The sequence below is a fragment of the Anas acuta genome, chromosome 6 (genome assembly GCF_963932015.1).
Source record: "Anas acuta chromosome 6, bAnaAcu1.1, whole genome shotgun sequence".
NCBI classification, from domain to species: domain Eukaryota; kingdom Metazoa; phylum Chordata; class Aves; order Anseriformes; family Anatidae; genus Anas; species Anas acuta.
In genome coordinates, this window is record NC_088984.1 from 33,174,215 (window position 1) to 33,194,072 (window position 19,858).

General features: G+C 45.9%; 1 protein-coding gene across 1 annotated transcript; it reads right to left on the bottom strand.

Annotated features, from left to right (window-relative positions):
• Positions 1-697: 697 nt before the first annotated feature.
• FRZB (frizzled related protein) lies at positions 698-16,394 on the bottom strand. Its single transcript, XM_068686454.1, has 6 exons — positions 15,825-16,394; positions 10,537-10,584; positions 6,054-6,119; positions 3,790-3,994; positions 3,506-3,569; positions 698-1,852 (listed from the first exon to the last, which is right to left on the bottom strand). The coding sequence occupies exons 1-6, from the start codon at positions 16,276-16,278 to the stop codon at positions 1,742-1,744; spliced, it is 948 nt and encodes a 315-aa protein (XP_068542555.1). The 5' UTR covers positions 16,279-16,394; the 3' UTR covers positions 698-1,741.
• Between the last annotated feature and the right edge of the window lie 3,464 nt (positions 16,395-19,858).

Here is a 19,858-nt window from a genome sequence, read left to right on the forward strand (position 1 = left end):
CTTGCTGCTGCAGTGATGATGTTGGTGCTGATGTACCTGCTGGACCCCACCACAGGCAGAGAGACCTGCTTGCTGACAGCATGGCTGGAAAAAAAAACAACAGGAGCCAAGCAACAGAGTAGATGAAGAAGAATAACGTCCAAAATAGACCACAGCAAAGTTTCCAGATGTTGTTTTTTTGTTTAAATTCAGCTTTTCCTTTGAAATCCCTTCCACAGCTTCTGATCCAGCCTGCGCAGTATCTGGAGCAAACACTGAACCAGCTGGAGACTTAATGTCACTTCAAACCTTCACAACCCATCTCCTCCCTACACTACCCCTTTATTTAAAAGCAAAAAAACAAAACAAAACAAAACAAAGCAAAAAGAAAACTCAACAGATTGCAAGTTTTGCAGGACACAGGTCTATGTTTCAAGTTGCCTGATATCCACACGGAGGGAAGACTTGCCCTGAGACCTTTGGTTATTAACTGGAATCTTAAAATAACATAATATTATAGATGTTCCCAAATACTTCTGGGTTTACTTGTTATCAGCACATTTTCAACCTAACAACTGCAGCACTTCTGTGTTAACAAGAGGCAGCCCGAATGCATTTAAGCGTGCTAGGGTGACCACAGAAAATACAAGCTGAGAACCCAACAACCATTTGCATCTCGAGTAGTTCCCCTCTGTAACTACACGTGGAGAGGACTTACTTTATTTACATCACTTTAATTTCTTTTGAGCAAGAGAGAATAGAAAAACAGAAGAACAGAGTGATAATTTCAAATACGTTGTTACTATCTGCAAAGAATTTTATAAAAGTACAAAAACAAAGGGGTTTTGGTTTTTATATTTTGAACAGCAATATAAAAATATGATGTTGGTTCAAAAGTCAGATAAGGTCCATGCTGAGAACTACAAGATTTTTATTGGACGTATTTTACTGAGCATTGAACACTTGCTTATGTAGGCACAGATTGAAGAATAAAACCACAAAATCCAAATGATAAAGTGCAGACCTGTACTGAGGAGCAGGCCTGGTAAGTCAGTCTATTCCTACAACTCAGCAGAGAGAAGGAAGAAGAGGAAAAAAAAAAAAAAAAAAAAAAAAAGAAACTGCCATTATAAGAGAAGAAGTGTATGATAAATTAAGGCCTGGGGTGGCACGACTGTGAGGTTTCCTACAAAGTCCAGAGAGTATTCAAATTTTATTTTCTTTTCCATTATTTTTCCAGAAGTGCCATGTGACTTGAACTGTGTGTAAATTAATACATATATGGCTATTTTGTTTCAGAATTAAAAATTATGCACTTACATCAACAAATTCCCCTCCCCAGCAAGGGGTTTCTGCAAACAGTGGCCATGGCTGTGACGAGGACCGGCCCAAGAAAGCCAGTGGGGGTTGTGATTTAAAGAAGGGTTGTGCCAAATCTCCTGCTTGCACCTGTTCTCCCCCAAAGAAGATCTGGGAGATAAAATGGCAACTTCAGCACATCCTGACCTCTCCCCGCCTCGTAAGGGCAGTTTTTTAGTAACAGAAATATATATTTATATTTCCAGAGCTTGCACACATCCAAAACCAAACCAAACCAAAAAGGCAGAAAACAAGAGGAAGAATAAAAACTAATATAAGCTAAAACATTATTTTGTAGTAAACAATAGAATATAACGTGCAATAGTGCAATTTCTCCTTTGCTGCTCCAACAGTGAAGTCTTGACAGATAGTCCACTGAATTTCGGCATAGGGCACTTCACTTCTAGCTGCGAGCTTGCCGGGGGTTGCTGGCCTTGCCGGGCTTGGGCGCTGCATCACTTTGTCCTGGCTCTCCTTTCCCCTTGCCGAGGTGGCGGAGCTTTTGATCCCAGCGCTGCGCATCAAAATGCAGACGAATTGCAGAGAGTTAGCACAAGAAGGAGCTAAGTTTTATAAATATTCTAAGTAGGACAACTACGTGCATTTGCAAGCAACACTGACCAAAAAAAACCTGTAATTGTTTCCCACGCGATACCCCACGTTGGGCCCAAGGGGAGGAATGTGAAGTTGTAAGTATTATTATTTCGAATGGAGAGGAGCATCCATTCCCTGGCCTGATTTTCTTGTATATTCTGTGAATGAAAGGGCCAATGCAAGGTACAACAGCTTCAGCAAAAGTGTTTCACCTTTTCATCAGCTTGTGCACCTCACTAACATAACACAGTCTGAAGTTATGAAGCCATCAATGCCCTAAATTCCTAATCAGTAATTTCTTGCCCTTTATACTTCAAATTATACAACTAGTTTCCTGATGCAAGCACCACTACTGTACCAGAAATCATTTCGTATAGTGACACAAAAACCTTTGTAAGCCTTATCCACAGCTAATATCCATCAGGAGCTACCAGAACTGGAAGTGTGGCAAAAACGAACAAGATTAAGAAATCACAGGATTTGGAAAAAAAAATTAAAAAAAATAAAAATGGAGCTCAGTTATTGCTTTTTTATATCCGTGGGCCTCTTTGCTGCTGAGGGTTTAGAGCCATCACAAAAATGCTCTGCATATTGAAACCCGTGGTGGGCAGAAAAACAACTGAATTGAACTGAAACCAATCCTCGATACAAGGCAATCCCAGCTGTGCAAAAAGTGAGAAAATAAGTGAGAAAATAAGTGAGCTTCCAAGAAAGAAACCATAAATCACCCTGCCACCCCCAGGCTGGGACTAAGCAGAGATCAGCCCACAGCAGCAACGCGGTGTTTGCTCTGCGGCACTGCATCTTGGAAAGTTCTGCCAAATCAAACAGCAACTTGGAATAAGATCCCCATATCTTTTCCCTCATGTAATCTCTGTGGATGTACCAAATCTTGTATTTGTAATGAGAACAGTATTTCCCTGCCAGTCACCATTAAAACAGTTGAAGAAAGATTTCAGTGGAAGAGGAGCCTGGTTTGCACAGGCACAACCACTGTGGTAAGACAGCAGTTAAAAAACTGTTTGAAAATAAGAACAATCTGTGTAAAATGACACTCCTAGCAATGTCAAAATCACCGATACTCTGCTCTGCATCAAAGCACAAAGGCCATGCTTCCAGGGCTTGGAAGGCATTAGAGTACTTTACAATTAGAAAACATTATAGAGTATATTCTCATATATCGTTTGCCTTCGTTACTTCCAATTGGATACTTTGCATAAAATGCAAGACTTTCTTATTATGCACCTCCATCATCTAAGCCAGAGAGACAAATTTACAATATCTGCTAACCCCCATAATTTGTGAACTAGATTTCAAGAGTATTAAAATCTGAAAAGTATAATTCTGACTTAGTTTGGAAGACACTTGTAAAGCCTTCTCTTTTTCACTAGCTGTACAATCCCAATGAAGTACGCAGCATTGCAGAAGGCACAGTTTGCCTACAGAGTTAAAACACTCACTCCTATTAATTAACTGGGCTCAGCATGGGCATTTTCTTTCTTAATTTCGACAAGCTTTGGTAGCTGTTTCATGGTATCTACAACATTTGGCTTCTGGTGAGCCATTTTCTTACCTTGACTTTTTTACCCAGTCGATCCTTCCATTTCTCAGCGATGGAGCCTTCCACCAAGAGTAACCTGCAGAAGGAGACAATCCAACATCAGCAGGTACGCACTACCTGTACAACCCCAGAGCTCTGTGACCCTCTTCAGTCCCCCTAGTAGAGAAGATGATTATTATATTGGAAGGTGATTCAAAGAGTGACACCAAGTTTCTCTTAGCAGGTGACTCTATGCAAGCTCCAGGGGCAGGGAAACAAACCACAGAAAACACCTCGAGGGTAACGCCGCAAGTTACCTGGAGCGCTCCTCGTCTTCGTAGCCCATGATGATGTACTCTTCGTTGGCACTGAGCGGGGGGCACAGGCAGCCGGAGTTTGTGTAAAGGTTTACAGTGTCCTTTGGGATGTTCACAAGGGAAGATTTGAGAATCTCCTTGACTTCCACGACTGCAGTGACGTCGTGACATTTAGTCTTCACCTCCTTCACTTTCGCCCGAATGACTGGGAAGAAATGACAAGAAGTATAGTTAACGGCAGTGGATAATGCAGGTCACCCGGGGTGGTTCTCAGTGACCTCTGGGATTAGACTTTTGTATGGGCCATTATCAGGAGCTTAGCTGGACTCGAGCAACCCCCCTGCCCCCATCTCTCCACTGCTTCACCCTCCACCCAGAGGCTGCAGGTAGCTGGGTATATCTCAAAACATTGTGGGTCTCAAATAGGAATTATGTTGGATTTGTGTCCTATGAAATTTGGGCTTTACTTTTAGCATCCCCTCCTCTTTGCTCTTTCCACTTCATGCATTTAATTCATTCCTTGTGTGCCCTTCTTCTCCCTTGTGCCACAACTACTCCTCCTTTGACTGCTTGGAGTACATGTGACCGAACTTAATTTGTCACTCTTGGCCTTTCACGAAATGTGCATATGCATGAAAACTTATTGTATCGCTATCTCTGCTGGATGACAGGCCCTTACCTTTTTGATTCTCTCTCCAGTGACCCAGCACCAATCTGCTCTGTTCTTTATGAACTCCAAATGCTCCTGATCTTGACCTGGTGACCTGCTTAATTGTTTCTTCCCCTGCCCTTTCTTTTTGCCTTAAGTTGCACAGGAGGGAAAGTTGCCTTTCAAAGACAACAGACTTTTGGGCCTCTCATGGTGACCAGTGAACTGATGCCACATGTAAATGCAAAGCAAATCCAGAGGTCACACTCTAGAGAATATCACATCTTTAACAGCTTGCAAATGAAAACCATTACAGATCTGAAAACTGTGGACTAGTACAACTCATCTCTTCGCATATATTGTCCATGAAGACAATCAGCCAGCACATACTGCAGCCACATTAAAAACAATCAATAACTGGTATGCATTTAACATAATTTATCTAGTGATCCTCTTTCTTAAGACCTCTTAAGAGTTTAAAACAAAATCCTACTTCAGTTTGGTGTTCTTTCCAATGCATTCTGAAACCTCTTCCACAAGTGAGAAAAGAGGGATAAAATATGACTGAGAATACAAAGTGCTGAGGGGTCATCTCCGCCAGCTCGCACACAGCCACCTGCAGCACGCTCAGTGACCACCAAGTGCAGCTGTGTAATCCCACTACAGACCAATCAGTCTGTAGCAAATCCCCAAACAAACCCCAAACAATGCAAAACTAGTCACCTCAAATACATCAACAACGTCTGACTGAATGCAGCTACAAGCTTTTAGCTTTCCATAGGATTTATTTTTAAAAAGAAGCTTATATGGCAACAGTTGGATAAATGCATAATCTTAATAAATATTAAGCAATCGGTACCACTGAAATGAAGTGTTTAAGTTCAGTGAACTTCAGGCAGTTCACATGAGTAACAGGAGCAAGAACAGACCTGACTGTTCAGTTCCCCTAAGTGATACGTATTCATCAACCTCCTTGGCTTAATTTGGTTGGAACAAGCAGCATGAATAGAAGTAGCAGAGTGGACCTGTGATAGAAAACCAGGGCAACCTGGGCAACAGAGGACATAATACAGACACTGTGCACTTTTACTGGTGTTAGTGCCAGTGTAACACAGCTGGAAAGACGTTCATTGATGGCTTCAACGCACAAGAAGGCAAAAGCCTAGTATGTCTGTAAGATGCCAGGGTGAGTTTGCAGGCCTAAGAATTAGCAAAAACATCCCTTCCTGTGCAAGCAGAACGCATCGGAGCTGTAAATACAAGAGGAGGTTCAAGCGCAGCAGCCCACAGTGTCACTTCTGCCAAATGACTTTTCGCACTAAAGAAGTGCATGAACCCCAAATGCCCATGCTGACACTGAATTAACTACCACGCAGTGTCAACAGAGACACTCTTGTACTACCCTATTAAGCTAATCCCCTTCATCCCTCTACAAACACTCTCAGTTCTGAATTTGGAAATGTTTCAGGCCACATCTGTAACAAGTACTACTGGATTAACCATCGGTAATTGGGTCCATGGGCTATTGCTGTGAAATTCTTCCCAGCCCCGTTTAATTCTCTTCCTGTAGCCTTCTCCTAAAGGGTTTAGGAGCTGGCCACGCGGCTGTCCTTACCGTAGTTGTAATTGTTGCGTAGATAGGTCTTCTGGGTAGCTTTAATAGGCTTGCATTTGCAGCGCTCTACAAAACAGAAACTTTTGTTTAGAAAGAAAACAGCATTTGGTCACTGACAATCTCCCCCAAACCCCACGGTCACACCTGACAAGTATCTCCCTGAATTTACTTAGTACAGAGAAGTCAAATGTTAAAAAGCACAGGGTACTTCTGCTGGAAGATGTTCTGAAAGTGAGCGGCAGAGGTTTCCAGAAGAAAATGGACAAGATGAAATTAAAAAAAAAATGAATAAAAACAAACAAAACAACAACAAAACCCTAGCCTCCAAAAAAAAAAAAACAACCCACAACCCTTTTTTTTCATGTATGTCCTACAGACAGTGCTTCATCTAAAATACAGATCCAGCTGAGAAATTAAGGGCTACATCCAGCACAGGGCTTTGACACATCCCAGGGCATAACCTTCAGGTCTCGTGTCAGTAGCAGAGAGTCCCTGGCCAAGAGGGCACACCAACCAGTGGTCAGGCAGGTTACTCATTCAGGACTTGCAGGAAACCCACCTGGCACTGGCACTATTATTTCATCCTAAAGGTATAAGCCACGTAGCAGCAAGGGATAAAGGCAAGAAACCAGGCTCCTTCACCTCAGGGATGCTGTTTCCTCAGTTCCTAACTCATTTCGCTCGAAACAACCTAAGGAGGGGCAGTGCTGAATTCTCCCTTAAGAAATTATGAGGACTGAAAATTCCTGGAGTAACAAATGTCTGCGTAGGTGTAACTAAAACAAGGAGCTACTCATGAGCCTGTGTTATGGAGTGTGGGACTGAAAACTGAGAGAGCCAGCGGAGGGAATGGAGGCATTGACCAGCAGGCAGCAGGGCCAGCAGCTGAAAACCTCGGATTCAGGGCAACAACCACCTCATTGAGCACAGAGCTCAGCAGATGCCTGCAGCTTGCGCTTTCCAAGGAGGAAAGATCAGCAGCTTCTTGGCAACATCCCCTAGAACCCACTGTGGTTCCACCAGCACACTCGCTGTCTAAATTGGAAAGAGTAACGTGGAGAGGCTGCCACCAGCCTAAAACCTACACCGTGGGTCATCGGCCCTGGGTATAATGGGAACAACACCGGAGATAAAAACACTTTCATTAGTACCCGGAGAGTGCTAATGCTGGAGCCCCGGGCTCCTACCAATATTTCACTGCTGAAATTCTCATGCAGATATCCATTTCTTTCATGCTAGCATGCAATTAGCTTGGTGGCCTCTCACAGTCAGACCCAGCACGAAATGTCACCCATTTCCAACCGCAGGTCCCAGTGTTACACATAGGTGGTCATCCAATGTAATGCATCTCAGTGGAAACAAAATCTCCTTTGGGAAAGAACAGGTGAGCTGTGAGCAGGACTCTGGTGTCCTCACTCGTACTCTGTGTCCTAAATACCACCCCTGCCTCCTGGCTGCATTTCACCCAGCATCTGAGTGAAAGAAGACTCAAGACAGCTTATTTCTGTACAACACTGTTCTAAAATAATGACGCCGGGGATTTAGTTAAATCCACCACAAAGAGTTTGGGGAAGAACTTTTATTTTCTTTTTAAGACTTCTGCATTAAATACAAAGATGGTATCTTGCGGTTATGGACTTCTCGAATTATTATTTATTTTGGATTGCAAGGATTTTTGTAGCTGAAAGTACCAAAAATCCAGGAAAGAGAAGAACATCACACAAGAAGAGGATATTGTTTCCTTGAATTTCAAATGTCCTCAGGAATCTATATATAGGATCCTACAGACTTCAGCTTTTGTATGACTGTGTTAAAATAATATAAGCTGAGAAGGGAAGTGATTTTTGGCTTCTCTTCTGCCTGTGGGAGCTCATACATATTTTAGACTGAATTATGGCCCATTTTATAAGCTGCCTCAAGACAGGCCATACAAGAGGCTCCTACAACCCACACTCGCGCAGGCATCTCGGCATTCTTATCCAACACATTTTACACTCTCCTGCTCAGCAACACTTTGCTCTGTGGCACAGGTAGAAAAACATAGTCTAAATTACAGGACAAGAACGTATAGCCTCACATTTCCCTCATTTTAAGGTAATACTGGATTGCCTTTTAACTTTATTATTTGTTTTAAATTTGAGGAGTACCTTTGATTATTCTTGGCGTAGAACTTAGTGGATAGACCTGGCTGTGTTCTTCACAAAGGGTACCTTCCCTCTGTCCTCGTCCTTTACAAGTTTGTATTTCCGAGAACTTTACAAAATGATGCACTGTTTCTAGTTACTACTTAGAAATGCAGAGACTGGCACAGGGGCACTTGACAAGGTCAGCCAGCCGTAGAGCAAGAAGCAGCTCATCTCTCCCAACGCCTGGTACAGCGGCTTTCAACGGGAGCGCGATTAGAAAACACTCTTTTGATTGATGCATATTTCTTGTAAATCTGAGCCTTCCCAGAGCAGGGAACATCCTCAGAGGGCGGCTGCAAAAGAATTGTGTTAAAAATGCACTGTGTCTCGTGATGCTAAGGGCAAGTCCCATCTGACATGATTCTCTCCTCCAGAGCCACCAGAAGAGCTCTGAAACTGCAAATTCATTATAAACCAAACTCATTATAAACCAAGACAGGGAGCAGAGGCTCACATCAAGTTGGGGCTGAGATCTCAGCTGACTTTGCCATTAAATGTTCTTTTTTAATACAAGTCAACACAATACTAATGTATGCTCAGCATCTATACCATGGGAAACAGCTCCCTGTAAAAACCCAAACCAATGGATTACAGGGGAAAAGATTCTCTGCTGTAGCTGCTGTCTACAAACTGCCATCTTACATGCACGTGTGCGCACAGCATAAACATGTGCTCGAACCTGGCAAATGCTTCCCTGATAAGTTAATGGAGAAAAAAGCCTTGAAAAAATGTCTAAACGACTGAAAAGCATCTCAGGAAGCCGACAAAAATCTAGCTTACTTCCAAGAGGCAAAAAAGCCAGCTGAAATGGGCATAGCACATTGGACCACAATCTGCGTTCCGACAGTAAAAGCTAGCAAAAAGAACATTGTCCTTCTTCTTCATCAGCTCCATGCATCTTTACCCTCTCTTTTGGATGTGAGTTTTCAAGCCTGCATCCCTAAAGGCAGGCAGTTCTGAAGATACGTTTGATATTTTTGATATAAGGTGGCAGGAGATCAGTGCTGAAGTTAGCAAAACTTGGTATCTAACTGTACATTCCACAACCATATTTAGGTGCTTACATTAATAAACTGGACCTCAGCATGTACTGTAGCTGGTCAGCACCTCTGGGGAGGAAAACTTCCACGGGAATGGTAATAAAATTCAAGAAAACCTATAGTCATTGGCTTGCTTGAGCAACAAATGCACCTTTCTATAATCTGCTAGCTACTGAACTGGGCTTTGCTTTGCTTTGCACTGCCTGTGAATAGTGGCAGCACTCAAGGGATTTTACTCAGTTCCAGCAAAAACAAAATGAAACAACAACAACAAAAAAAGCAACGGGGGAGCTGTTGGAATAAAAACAGCCTCAGAAGGTCTCATTCTCCATCTCCTCAGGTTAACGGGAGTTTTGCCATTATCTACAGAGAGGTCAGAATTTAATTTGCAAGTCAGAATGAACCACAACCCTGTTTTTACCCTCAGTGAGTGAGAGAGCTAGCCGACTCACCAGTGCGCCACAAAGGGAATTAACATTAAGGAAAATAGGGCAGAAAGCACTGCATTTTTCCTTTTCGACTGAATCTCAAACAGCCTGCTTAAATCTAGCCTCTTTTGGCTAAAATGAATAAATAACAAAAGGAACATTACATCTCTAACTTCTGTCACTTTACTTCTGCAGCACGTTACTGTGAGCATCTGCAACTTCACTGCTTCTTTCCTAACAACTCACAGCAATGGTATTTATAGGTGTAAAGACGTTTCTTTTGGTACATACAATCCCAACGTCCTACCGTGTCGCTTTGTGGTTTAAACACTTGGGATTTTCATCACTGCAGTAAGCGTTGCTCAGTTCAATAAAAACTCATACTGGTATGCTAGTTAAAGCCTGCCAACAACTACAGCATTATTTTCCTCCCTGCATTTTCAGTTATGCATGGAAAAACAACTGGAAGAGCTGAAGCAATAATGACATTTTTGGTGGGAGGGAGGAAAATTCATGTAATGATCATTCTCACTGTTCGAGGCAGAACTCGTGAGACCAGCACGGCCACCTTCACTTCGTGGCAATTTTGCCCTGGCAAAAGCAGAAGAAACAAGAGCTGGAGGGCTGATTTGGCCAGAAGTACACAGGTTTACCAGCCCCAAATCTCACCTTCCCGTGATGGATACAGGTACCAGTCAAAAGCACAATCTACAAGATCTCAAGACAAAGCCAGGTATTTATGCATCACTTAGTACTGCTCTTACTTCATCAAGCATTAAAGGGACGTGCTTACGCAGCTCATTATACAGCTTTATAAAACCGTACTCACCGATGCCGGAGCCTCTACAGTTGCCATTATTAGAATCCATCGGGAAATCTGGCACAGATTCGTAAAATACAGAAAGAAACGTTAGGATGTTTAATAGTGGATTATTTCAACAACCCCCCATTGCAATGCTTTCTCTTTCTCTCATATTTAGTATATTAAAACTTAATGAATAATCGGATTGTGATGTTCCAGAGGCCAGCCTGTTCCTGCTATAGTTGACATCAGTTCTTATCTACGCTTCATCCAAACACGGCACACAACATTACGGGCTGAAGCAGATTAAATAGCCCATTTCCAGAGGTGCACACACTGGCAGGTTCAGGACAAGGAGGGAAATTTATGGCAGGAATTTGCAGCATCTACAAAAAGCACACGTAGTGTTTGCATTTCATTAGATGATGAAGGAGAAATTACTTTTGGTTTGTTTTTTTGGTTACTGAGGAAATCAAACCAACCACAATCGTATCATTGAAGCAAATGCCAAAACAAATGTTTCAGACCTTCCCCTTCCCCTCAATTTAAAAACATGCTGATTATTTGAAGGAGAGATAAAGAACAGGAGGAAAAAAAACAGGCCATGTGCCAGACTTCCAAATAACTGCTTTTGGATGCTCTTGTACATAGAATGGGCCTCGCATTGGTAAAATGCGCACTTTCAGATCTATTATTAAATTGCACAGTTCAATGGACTTACACACATACTTGGTCTTGAGAAACGAGTATGTTAATGCATACAACCTTGTATAAGTCAAGCAAAAAGACACAAGAGAAACAAGACTGGGGAGACAGGTAGCATATTTTATTAGAAGGACAAATAAAAATCCAATTTGTCCTTGCATTAAAAAAAAAACCAAACCACCATACCTTCATCTCAATGCATATTTATCTTTGTACTTTTCATTGCAACATGGAACTTGCCTTACATTAACAGAGATAGGCTAAAGGACTAGCAAGATGCAAGGAAATCTGAAAAACATGTAAATCACTTGCCTACTTAATGATTAACTTCCCAAAATTGGGACTTCAGAAGTAAGTGCTCCTACTCACTATGAAATTTTTGACTTTTTGCTCCTAATTAGCAAAAGATTTAGCAAACAGTATTGAATGATTGCATAGATGCTCCTTTACATCCAATACCTGGTTGCTACCTCAAATCAAATGCGTTTTCTTCCCAAAAAGCACCAAACTGCTGTGGTACATTAGCTTACGGAACAAAAACAAGGTTTTAATGGTGATAATTTGGTCTTCAGTAACCGTGTACTTCCATGGTAGCTGCAAGGCTTTTTCATGCTGCCGTCTAACAAGTCAAGTTATACACACTAATCCTTGCTTACGTGTTTCATTTGGATTAATCACTTGAATTTTAAAAAATAAGTTCCTATCATCAGGTAGAGATGGAAAATTCCTTCTGGCGTGGTAACAGCATGATGAGTGCTTGAGCCTCCAGCCTGGTACTTCGCTGGCTGCTCCCACGGCAGACACAAGTCTGCACGACCTCCCAGCAGCAGCCTCGTGTTGGGTTTCCTTGGCCAAATTCCTTGCTTGCTTTTAGGGCTGGCAGGCTTTGCAAATGCCCTAGACAACTCCTTCTGGTGCTTCATGTGGCCCAGCAAGCTCCAATCTTGACAAGATGTCATTAATAACCATTTGACATGAGAATAAATCTGTTTGTGAGGGTACAATGCCTGAATTGAAACCACAGCTTATTGAATTTGAAATCGAACCTACAGCTGGATCCCGTTTGGTACCATTCCAGCATCAGCTGAAGGTCCAGTTCCCTCCGGTATTACAGCTAAACACAAGCCAGAGCCACGCGCACTTGCCGTGGCCGAGGAACTCTCCTCAGAAGTAACGCTGATGCAATGAGGGTGGTGAACACTCAAGGTGCCTACTATAAGCCAGCCACCACAAACACGAACCAAACTGAATCTGCTTTCCACAAGACGTTCTCTTCCACTCCTAGGTACACAACTTAAATGCATTAATATTATTTTTACAAAACCAAATTCCAGCACACCACGACCTCAGCCCACTTCCTAATTCTGCACACGTTTGTTTGCCAGGCCACGTGCCCTACCCCAGGCCAGTGGCTATGGGTCTGTGAGGAGACAGCTGGCTGCACGGTGGGCAAGTAACTCCGAAGGTGTGTGCAGAGCGGCTGCAATTTCTGTGCTGTGCTCAGGCTGCGGCGCGGGGTGTGTTGTGCTCTGCAATTGTGCTCAGCGTGCCGTGTCTGCCCGTGAACGGCAGAGGAGTAAGCAGGCACCTTCGTGTCACTTCGTGACTCATCTCCTGACTTTGGAGGGCTGGGCACAGGCGAGTACTGGCCTTAAGGTGATGCTAATCGTCCTCAGGGCACTTCTGTGTGTTGAGGGATGAGCAGTTTCTACTAAGGGAGAGAAGCGCAGGCTTGTGCAGGCAGCTGGAGACCTTCCCCAGTACGTGACACGTCTGGGTAAAGGCTTCCCGCTCCCTCATCTTCTCCATGGCCACCAACAGGTCAGGCTCTCCTCACCTGGTCCCTTCCCACCCACCAGGGAAGGGAGGATGATGAAGGTCTGGGCCAGCCTGAGCAGCAGCCACAGCACCCCATCCGTCAGACAGGTGGGGGGGAACTTCTCCGTCAGGCTTGTCCACGTGCTGCTTGGACCTCCAGTCGTCAGGCAGACACAAGAAATTAAAAAAGCTATTTTTAAAAAATAAACAGCTGACTTCCTATTGTTCCTCTTCTCTTCAGCGTGGAGCTCCTTGCCAAGTTTTGTCTTTGCAAAACAATATTTTGAAAGAAATATCTGTCGGCGATGATTAGCAGAACTGCCAAAGAGGAAATATTCTCCAGAGCTCCGATTCAAAGGCTTCCTACTAAATCTTCGTTAAGAGTGGGGGATAAAATCCAAACTGATTTTTTCCAATAAGCTGTTTTAATTAATCATTTTTCAGAGGAAAGCTATTAAAACACTAACAAAGAGAGAAGATAAAAGCCGCTTGCATAGTAAGTGCGCAAGATAACAATTCTTGGACCACAGGTTTGGGTGAGAGCCTTGCGAAAAAGGAGCAATTTGGCAAAACTTACTTTTGAGCATACAACTCAAGTATCTTATCTAATTGCAAGAAAAGAAAAAGCACAAACAGCAGAAGTAATGTGAAGATCAGTCCCAGCTAAAACTGAATGCAGACCATGCGAGCCCCCAGGCCACAGGGCGGCTCCGTAGGCACACAGGACGCTGAGCCCCTCATCGCCCACTCCCACCAACACTGAGCCGGCAGCTTCAGGGCCATCACCAGTGCAAGGAGCAGAAGGTTTCCTCTCACTTCCACATCTGAGTTTGCGTTTGGAAACCACTCCTTTGGAAATGAAGTTCACAATGTGTGAAAAGCGAGCATGGGAAAGGGTTCTTTCGCTTCTTTTTGAAGCACACAGTGACAAATTCAGATACTGGGTTACTGTGATTTCATCTCGGTGTACAGGCAGATGCAGAGGACTCGGACTACGTGGAGAAACCACGGCTTCATTTAAGATCTGACAACACGTCTCCATCAATTAAATAATCTTTCCTGTTCATTAATGTTTAAGAGGTTGTATTTCTAAAGGGATTTGGGACTCTAATCCCCTGTTTATGATGATCACCCGAAATGGTTCTGACGCTTATTGCACACGTTTATGATGTTTCTCTTTTCTCCAGTATCTTGCTGACGGCCTGATGTGCCTTCACTTTTATGTCTACTTTTAATCCAGGCCGCTCTTCTTCCAGGTCAAAGGGATGAAATATGTGCAAGGATGAGCAGATGGTCTGGAGCAGCAGAGAGGCCACTTTGACTGATACAGAAACCCACAAGCACGTAAACTAGACACAGATCTCCTTGTGACAGGAGCAGGAGCACTCCTAGGGCAGCCTCCTAGGGCAGCAGCACGTGTGAGCTTCTCAGAAGTAACAAAACATTTAAGAAAATAAGATACAGTGAAATATGACTGCCTTTACCAAGGCACCACTCGCAATTGCCTACAGGGAAACATCAAGGACTGCAAAGTCACTCCTGCACCTACTGGAAAAGCTGGACGTTTCCCTATTTTCCTCAAGTATGGCCCACTGATACCATGACTTCAACACTTGCAGAGCCAGAAATTCAACCGATGGACCTGTTCCCTAGTACAGGCAGCACCCAGTTCCCCCTTCAAAGCAGGGACAAACACATCCCTGGAGACAAGCACAGCGCGAGAGGCAGCAGCAGACGAGCACGCAGGCTGAGGTGTGTGTGCATCTGAGCATCAGCAATGAACATTTTGGAGACCAGCACAAGCCCAGGGGTTCCCCCAGCCCCTCTTAACTCTAGGGCTCACAGGAGGAAAGCTGTGCAGGCAAACAAAGCAATTCCACTATCCTTAGCAGCCTTCTCCATCACGGACATAGCAGTGGCTATCTGATCCCCGGCAGGCACGGGGAGCACAACCGATGAGGAATCTTTCATCCCTTACCGTGATACCAACCAAAAAAAAGGAACAAGTGAACTTCACCTGATCTTCAACTTGGCATCAGCAAGAGCAGAGCCAAGACCAACTGCTTCAGTGGTGCGAGGGAGTGTTAGCAAGGTGTGTCCTCGGTCAGAGGAGCCTTTTCACATCATGTATCACAGACCCTGCTTTGCAAAAGTCTCTGCCTGAAACTTTTTGCAAAAGTTTCTGTCTGCTCTCTTAGATGGGGTCTACAAGCAGCCTGAGGTCTGGGAGTGCTGAGGAGATGCAGCAAGCGGGCATCCTGCGTGCCAGCCGTGCGGCAGCTCGCTCTGCCTGCCTGCTGCTTGGCTGCGCTCCTCTGTTTGGAGAATCAAACTTGGAAGTGTTCACCTCGCCTCTTCCCCGGGCAGGAATCCTTCCTCCCGCTCTCTCAAGGAGCATTTTCATTCCCTCAAGAAGGATTCTTTCAGCCCGGCGCATAATGCACCAGTTCAGCGTTTTCAGCCCCGCGATGAGAATGTCATCAGGTTCTCGTTCGCTGAAAGGCAGTGTTCATGGACCTGGCGCTGGGATCCCTCAAAGGGGTCATTGTGCCGCTGAGCTGCTCAGCCATAGGTAACTCGGGGGCACTTCCAGCAAAAACCTTCCTCCCTCCGGCTCTGACCGCGATCGCTTTCGGAGCCCGGCCGGCTCCGGACCCGTTCGCGAGGCAGCTCCGGGGGCGCCCGGGGCCCGACCCCTCCCGGGGGCACCCCGCGGGGCTGCAGCCCCCGGAGGCGGCCGGAGGGAGCCGGGGGGCAGGCGGGGGGGTCCCGGGGGCTGGGCGGGCACTCACCGGCACCCTCGGCGGTGACGATGGCCTCGGGGGAGATGCAGACGCCGCGGTCGTAGAGGGGCAGCTCGTCGCAGGCCAGGCTCTCGGGCCAGGCGTGGCGGTAGCGGAGCAGGACGGGCTCGCAGCCGGCTCGGGCTCGCTCGCAGACGGCCCGGCAGGGCTTGATGGGCTCCTGCTGGAAGTCGATGGTGCAGATGGGCGCGTACATGGCGCAGAGGAAGAAGAGCAGGTCCGGGCTGCAGTTGGTGCCCAGCAGCCCCTCGAACTGCTCCATGGCCAGCACGGCGTTGGCCTGCGTGCTGTGGTGCAGGTGGTTGGGCATCTTGGTGACGTTCCAGGGCAGCGGCCGGCACAGCGGGATGCGCACCGGCTCGCAGGCCGCCGCCCGCCCCGCCGCCGCCCGGCCCAGCAGCAGCAGCGCGGCCAGGGCCAGCGCCCGCAGCCCCCGCCGCATGCCGCCCGCCCGCCCGCAGCACCGCCCCGCAGCACCGCCCCGAGCCCCCGGCCCCCGGCCCCGGCCCCCGGCCCCGAGCCCCGAGCTCCGACGGCTGCGGGCCACCAGCGGCACCAGCGGCTCAGGGGCCGGGCGCCGCCGCCGCTCCCCGCTCGGCCCCGGGCCCGCCCCCGGGGCAGGGAGCAAACAAAGGAGCGGGGCCGGGCCCGGCAGGGATCCCCAACCCCGTCCCCTCCGCAAGGTTGGAGGAGGGAGAGCAAGCCCGCTGTGGTGTGCAGCGTGAAACCGAGACCCAGCCCCAAAAGGGACCGCGCTGACAGCGGCGGGCACGGGGTTAGCAGCAACGCCGTGGTAAAAGCAGGTCCCGGGGGGGCTGGGGGGCGGAGAGGGCTTGGGTAAGACCCCTAAATCTAAGGAACAGCAGTAAGGGAACGGTACCGCACCAAGTCATGTCCTAGAATAACGCAGTGCTCAGCAGGGCTGACTCAAATTTGCCCCCAAAGTAGCTCATAGGAGAAATCAAGACAAAGCTCGTTACCCTATCACACAAGAGCCATGCTAACCCACACCAAGTCGCCCTCATTACACTTATATAAATCCATTTAAATTTGTAAAAAAACAGAAAACAGTGGGGCTGTGGTGCTGGGAGGGCGGATTTCAGGGAGCAGGGGCTCGCTAACAGGGATCTGGGGGTGCCTGGGGGTGCCAGCCCCTGCATTGGGGTACACACACAGAAGGGCACGGGGAGGGCTGCAGAGGACAGGAACGGGCACGGACAGCGTTGTTCCTGCACCAGACGGCTGGGATTGATTTATTCCCTTGTTGGTTTTTCTTCCTCCCTTTCACAGGGTCTGTACACCCCCTCCCCAAGCTTGTTTCTCCCTCAGCGGAGGCAGACAAACAGCAACTGTTTGTTCAAGAAGCCAGAGTCAGCTCCCTGAGAGAGGCTGGTGGCCCCTGTGCTGCCTAGTGGAGACGAGCACGGCTGCCTGGCTTGCAGTACCTAAGGGTCTGGATCTGAAGGTGAAAGGAATACATCGAGGACCAGGAAAAAACACAAGGCAGGTGCACCTTTTTTAGTCTTTTTCCCTGGTGTGTAACAACTACCTGCAGGGAGAGGCCAAGTCCCGCAGTGCTGGCTGTGTTTGAGTTTCGGACACCACAAAACCATCTGTAGGGCAGGGAACAGCTTGCATTAGGCTGTAAGCACTGCGCCTTCCACCCTTCTGCTCACACACTCCCCAGACCCGGTATCTGCTCAGAAACCCAGCTGAGATGAGACAATACTTATTCAGAACAGGTTTTCAGTTTCCTAAGCCTTTCCATAGCGACCTCAGGATTACCCACATTTTAATTTCCTTACGTACACTGCCTTGGAAAATAAAAACACAAAAACCCACCCAAACCCCCAAACCTACAATACTTCTTTACATGGCAGTTACTAAAACCATAAAGCCATTGACTTACAGAGTCATAAAAATGGGATTTATTGTACATTTCCTGCTCCAGCTGGGGTCTTGTTACAACTCCCTCAGGTAGACAAAACACAGGGGACTATTAAGTTATTTTAATAATCTCTCAAGCTTCTACGTGGATGACTTGAAAACAGAAAGGAAGAAGAAAAGGTTCTTTCAATGCAGCCTCTTCCAGACTTGTAATTTTTCAGGCTGTTTTTATGAGACAGCTCATTATTAACTATCCTGTACCCTCGGGGTCTGCGTGCGTCCCAGAGACAAATTTTTCACCTTCGTATTTGCTCACATTACCTGTCGTCTTGAAATCTTAGCAAAGGGCTGTTTGCCTGGCACTTTGCATCCCGTTCTACTCTATTTCTATTTAATTCTGTTGAAGAAACACAGCCTACAGAAACATGCGCATTATGTTTAAACCAATATATGTGTGTGTATCTACCACTGAAGTCTCACTTTGCAGGGTGGATGTGTTTGCTGCTTATGACTTTCCTGGCTTTCCTGGCCATGTAGAGGCTTACACTTCCTTGCTAATGAAGTTTCCTACCTGCAGTGCTCTCTTCCCATCTGGGCGCTGGAAATTGCGTGATTTTTGCTGCAGAAAACCTGCAAGAGGTGTGTGCCTGACAAAGTGTTCAGCCACGCACGCCAGAGACTTGCAGCAGAAGACAGAAAGCTGAGCCTCATGACGCGTCTTTCGGACGATCCTCCCATCTTGTTTCAAGTGCAGCAGTCTTTCAGGAGATAAACTCTGCAAATTTAGGCATGGTAGATCTCAGCTGAAAGAGAAATGCTCCTGTTTGTTGTTCAGCTGGAATTACGTCCACAACTTGCCCCATCGCGGGGTCTGGCACGCAGTAGGTGCACACTGGAGGAAAGCAGAGGCTGGGACTCCCATCGTTTCTCCTGGGAGAGCACAGCTTAAATTCAGAGCATTAATTGCTATCTTTAATCTGTATCCTCTCAAACCTGTGATCATTACACAAAGTCAAAACTTATGCCAGAGAGCATTTAATTGCTCCAAATTTTATAAAATGACTGAAATGCCACCTGCACTGTAATTCTCCTTGTAAATATGCCACCTCCAGCCTGTGCTGGCACTCAGAACCCGCGTTTTCACAATACAGAAGTGCTTTTTCTGACGTATCACCACGTGTACAGATCTCTTCCCATTTAAGAATTCATACAAAGATAATGTTTTTGCAGTTGTGCATGTTTATGACCAAAAGTGTAAGAAAATAAGCCAAAAGTGTCAGATAGGTGCTTAAAGCTAAGAAACATCAGAAGAGCTGACTTTTCAGAGGCATCAAACACCGAAGTTAACAGAAACTTTGTCCCCAGTTCCACAAGTGTGCCCTTCAGATAACCACACTGCAAGTGCTGTGGACTACCTTGTTTGCCTAAATATTTACAGAATCCATCTACGCTGCAGAAAACATGTAGAAAACAGCACGAGGGAGCTGGGCTGAACTCACACCCAAAACACAGTCGGCGGGGCAGCACCTGGGCTTGCAGATTTAAGATTAACAAAGTTTTTTGTTTGTTTTTAAGACTGCTGCTCAAGTATTTATGCGTATGAGATAACCTCCATGGTAGCATTATGTACAGATGTTCGATTTAGATGTGCATTTAGTTTTGTTATTCTAATGCCCCAAATGCTGTACACTGTTATAATGATCGTGCTGATAACAAAAAATACATCCTTCCCTCCCACTGCGGCCATACTAAAGATACAACAGACTCCACTTAACCCTCTCAGAGTTATAATCACCTCCAGATGGGGTATTTAAGGCAAAAATTGCAAATCTCTGTAAGACCACATACATTATGAAGCGTTTCTATTCTGGCCTCTATAGGAACAACTTGAGCTGCCTAGCTTCAACGCCATAACCACTCCAAATTTAATTTTGTTAAACCATAAATTTGCTGCCTGAGATTTATAACCTCTCCGGTTGCACCGCCGCAGCCTGCCTCTGCTCCTGCTTACAGAGATTTATTAGCAGCGTGCAGCAGCATTAAGTACCCAATCACACCCACACCTAAAAATAAAACCTGCAAAAACAGTCCGGTTTTACAGCACCGGCACTGCATCACCAGGTGCTGAAATGCAG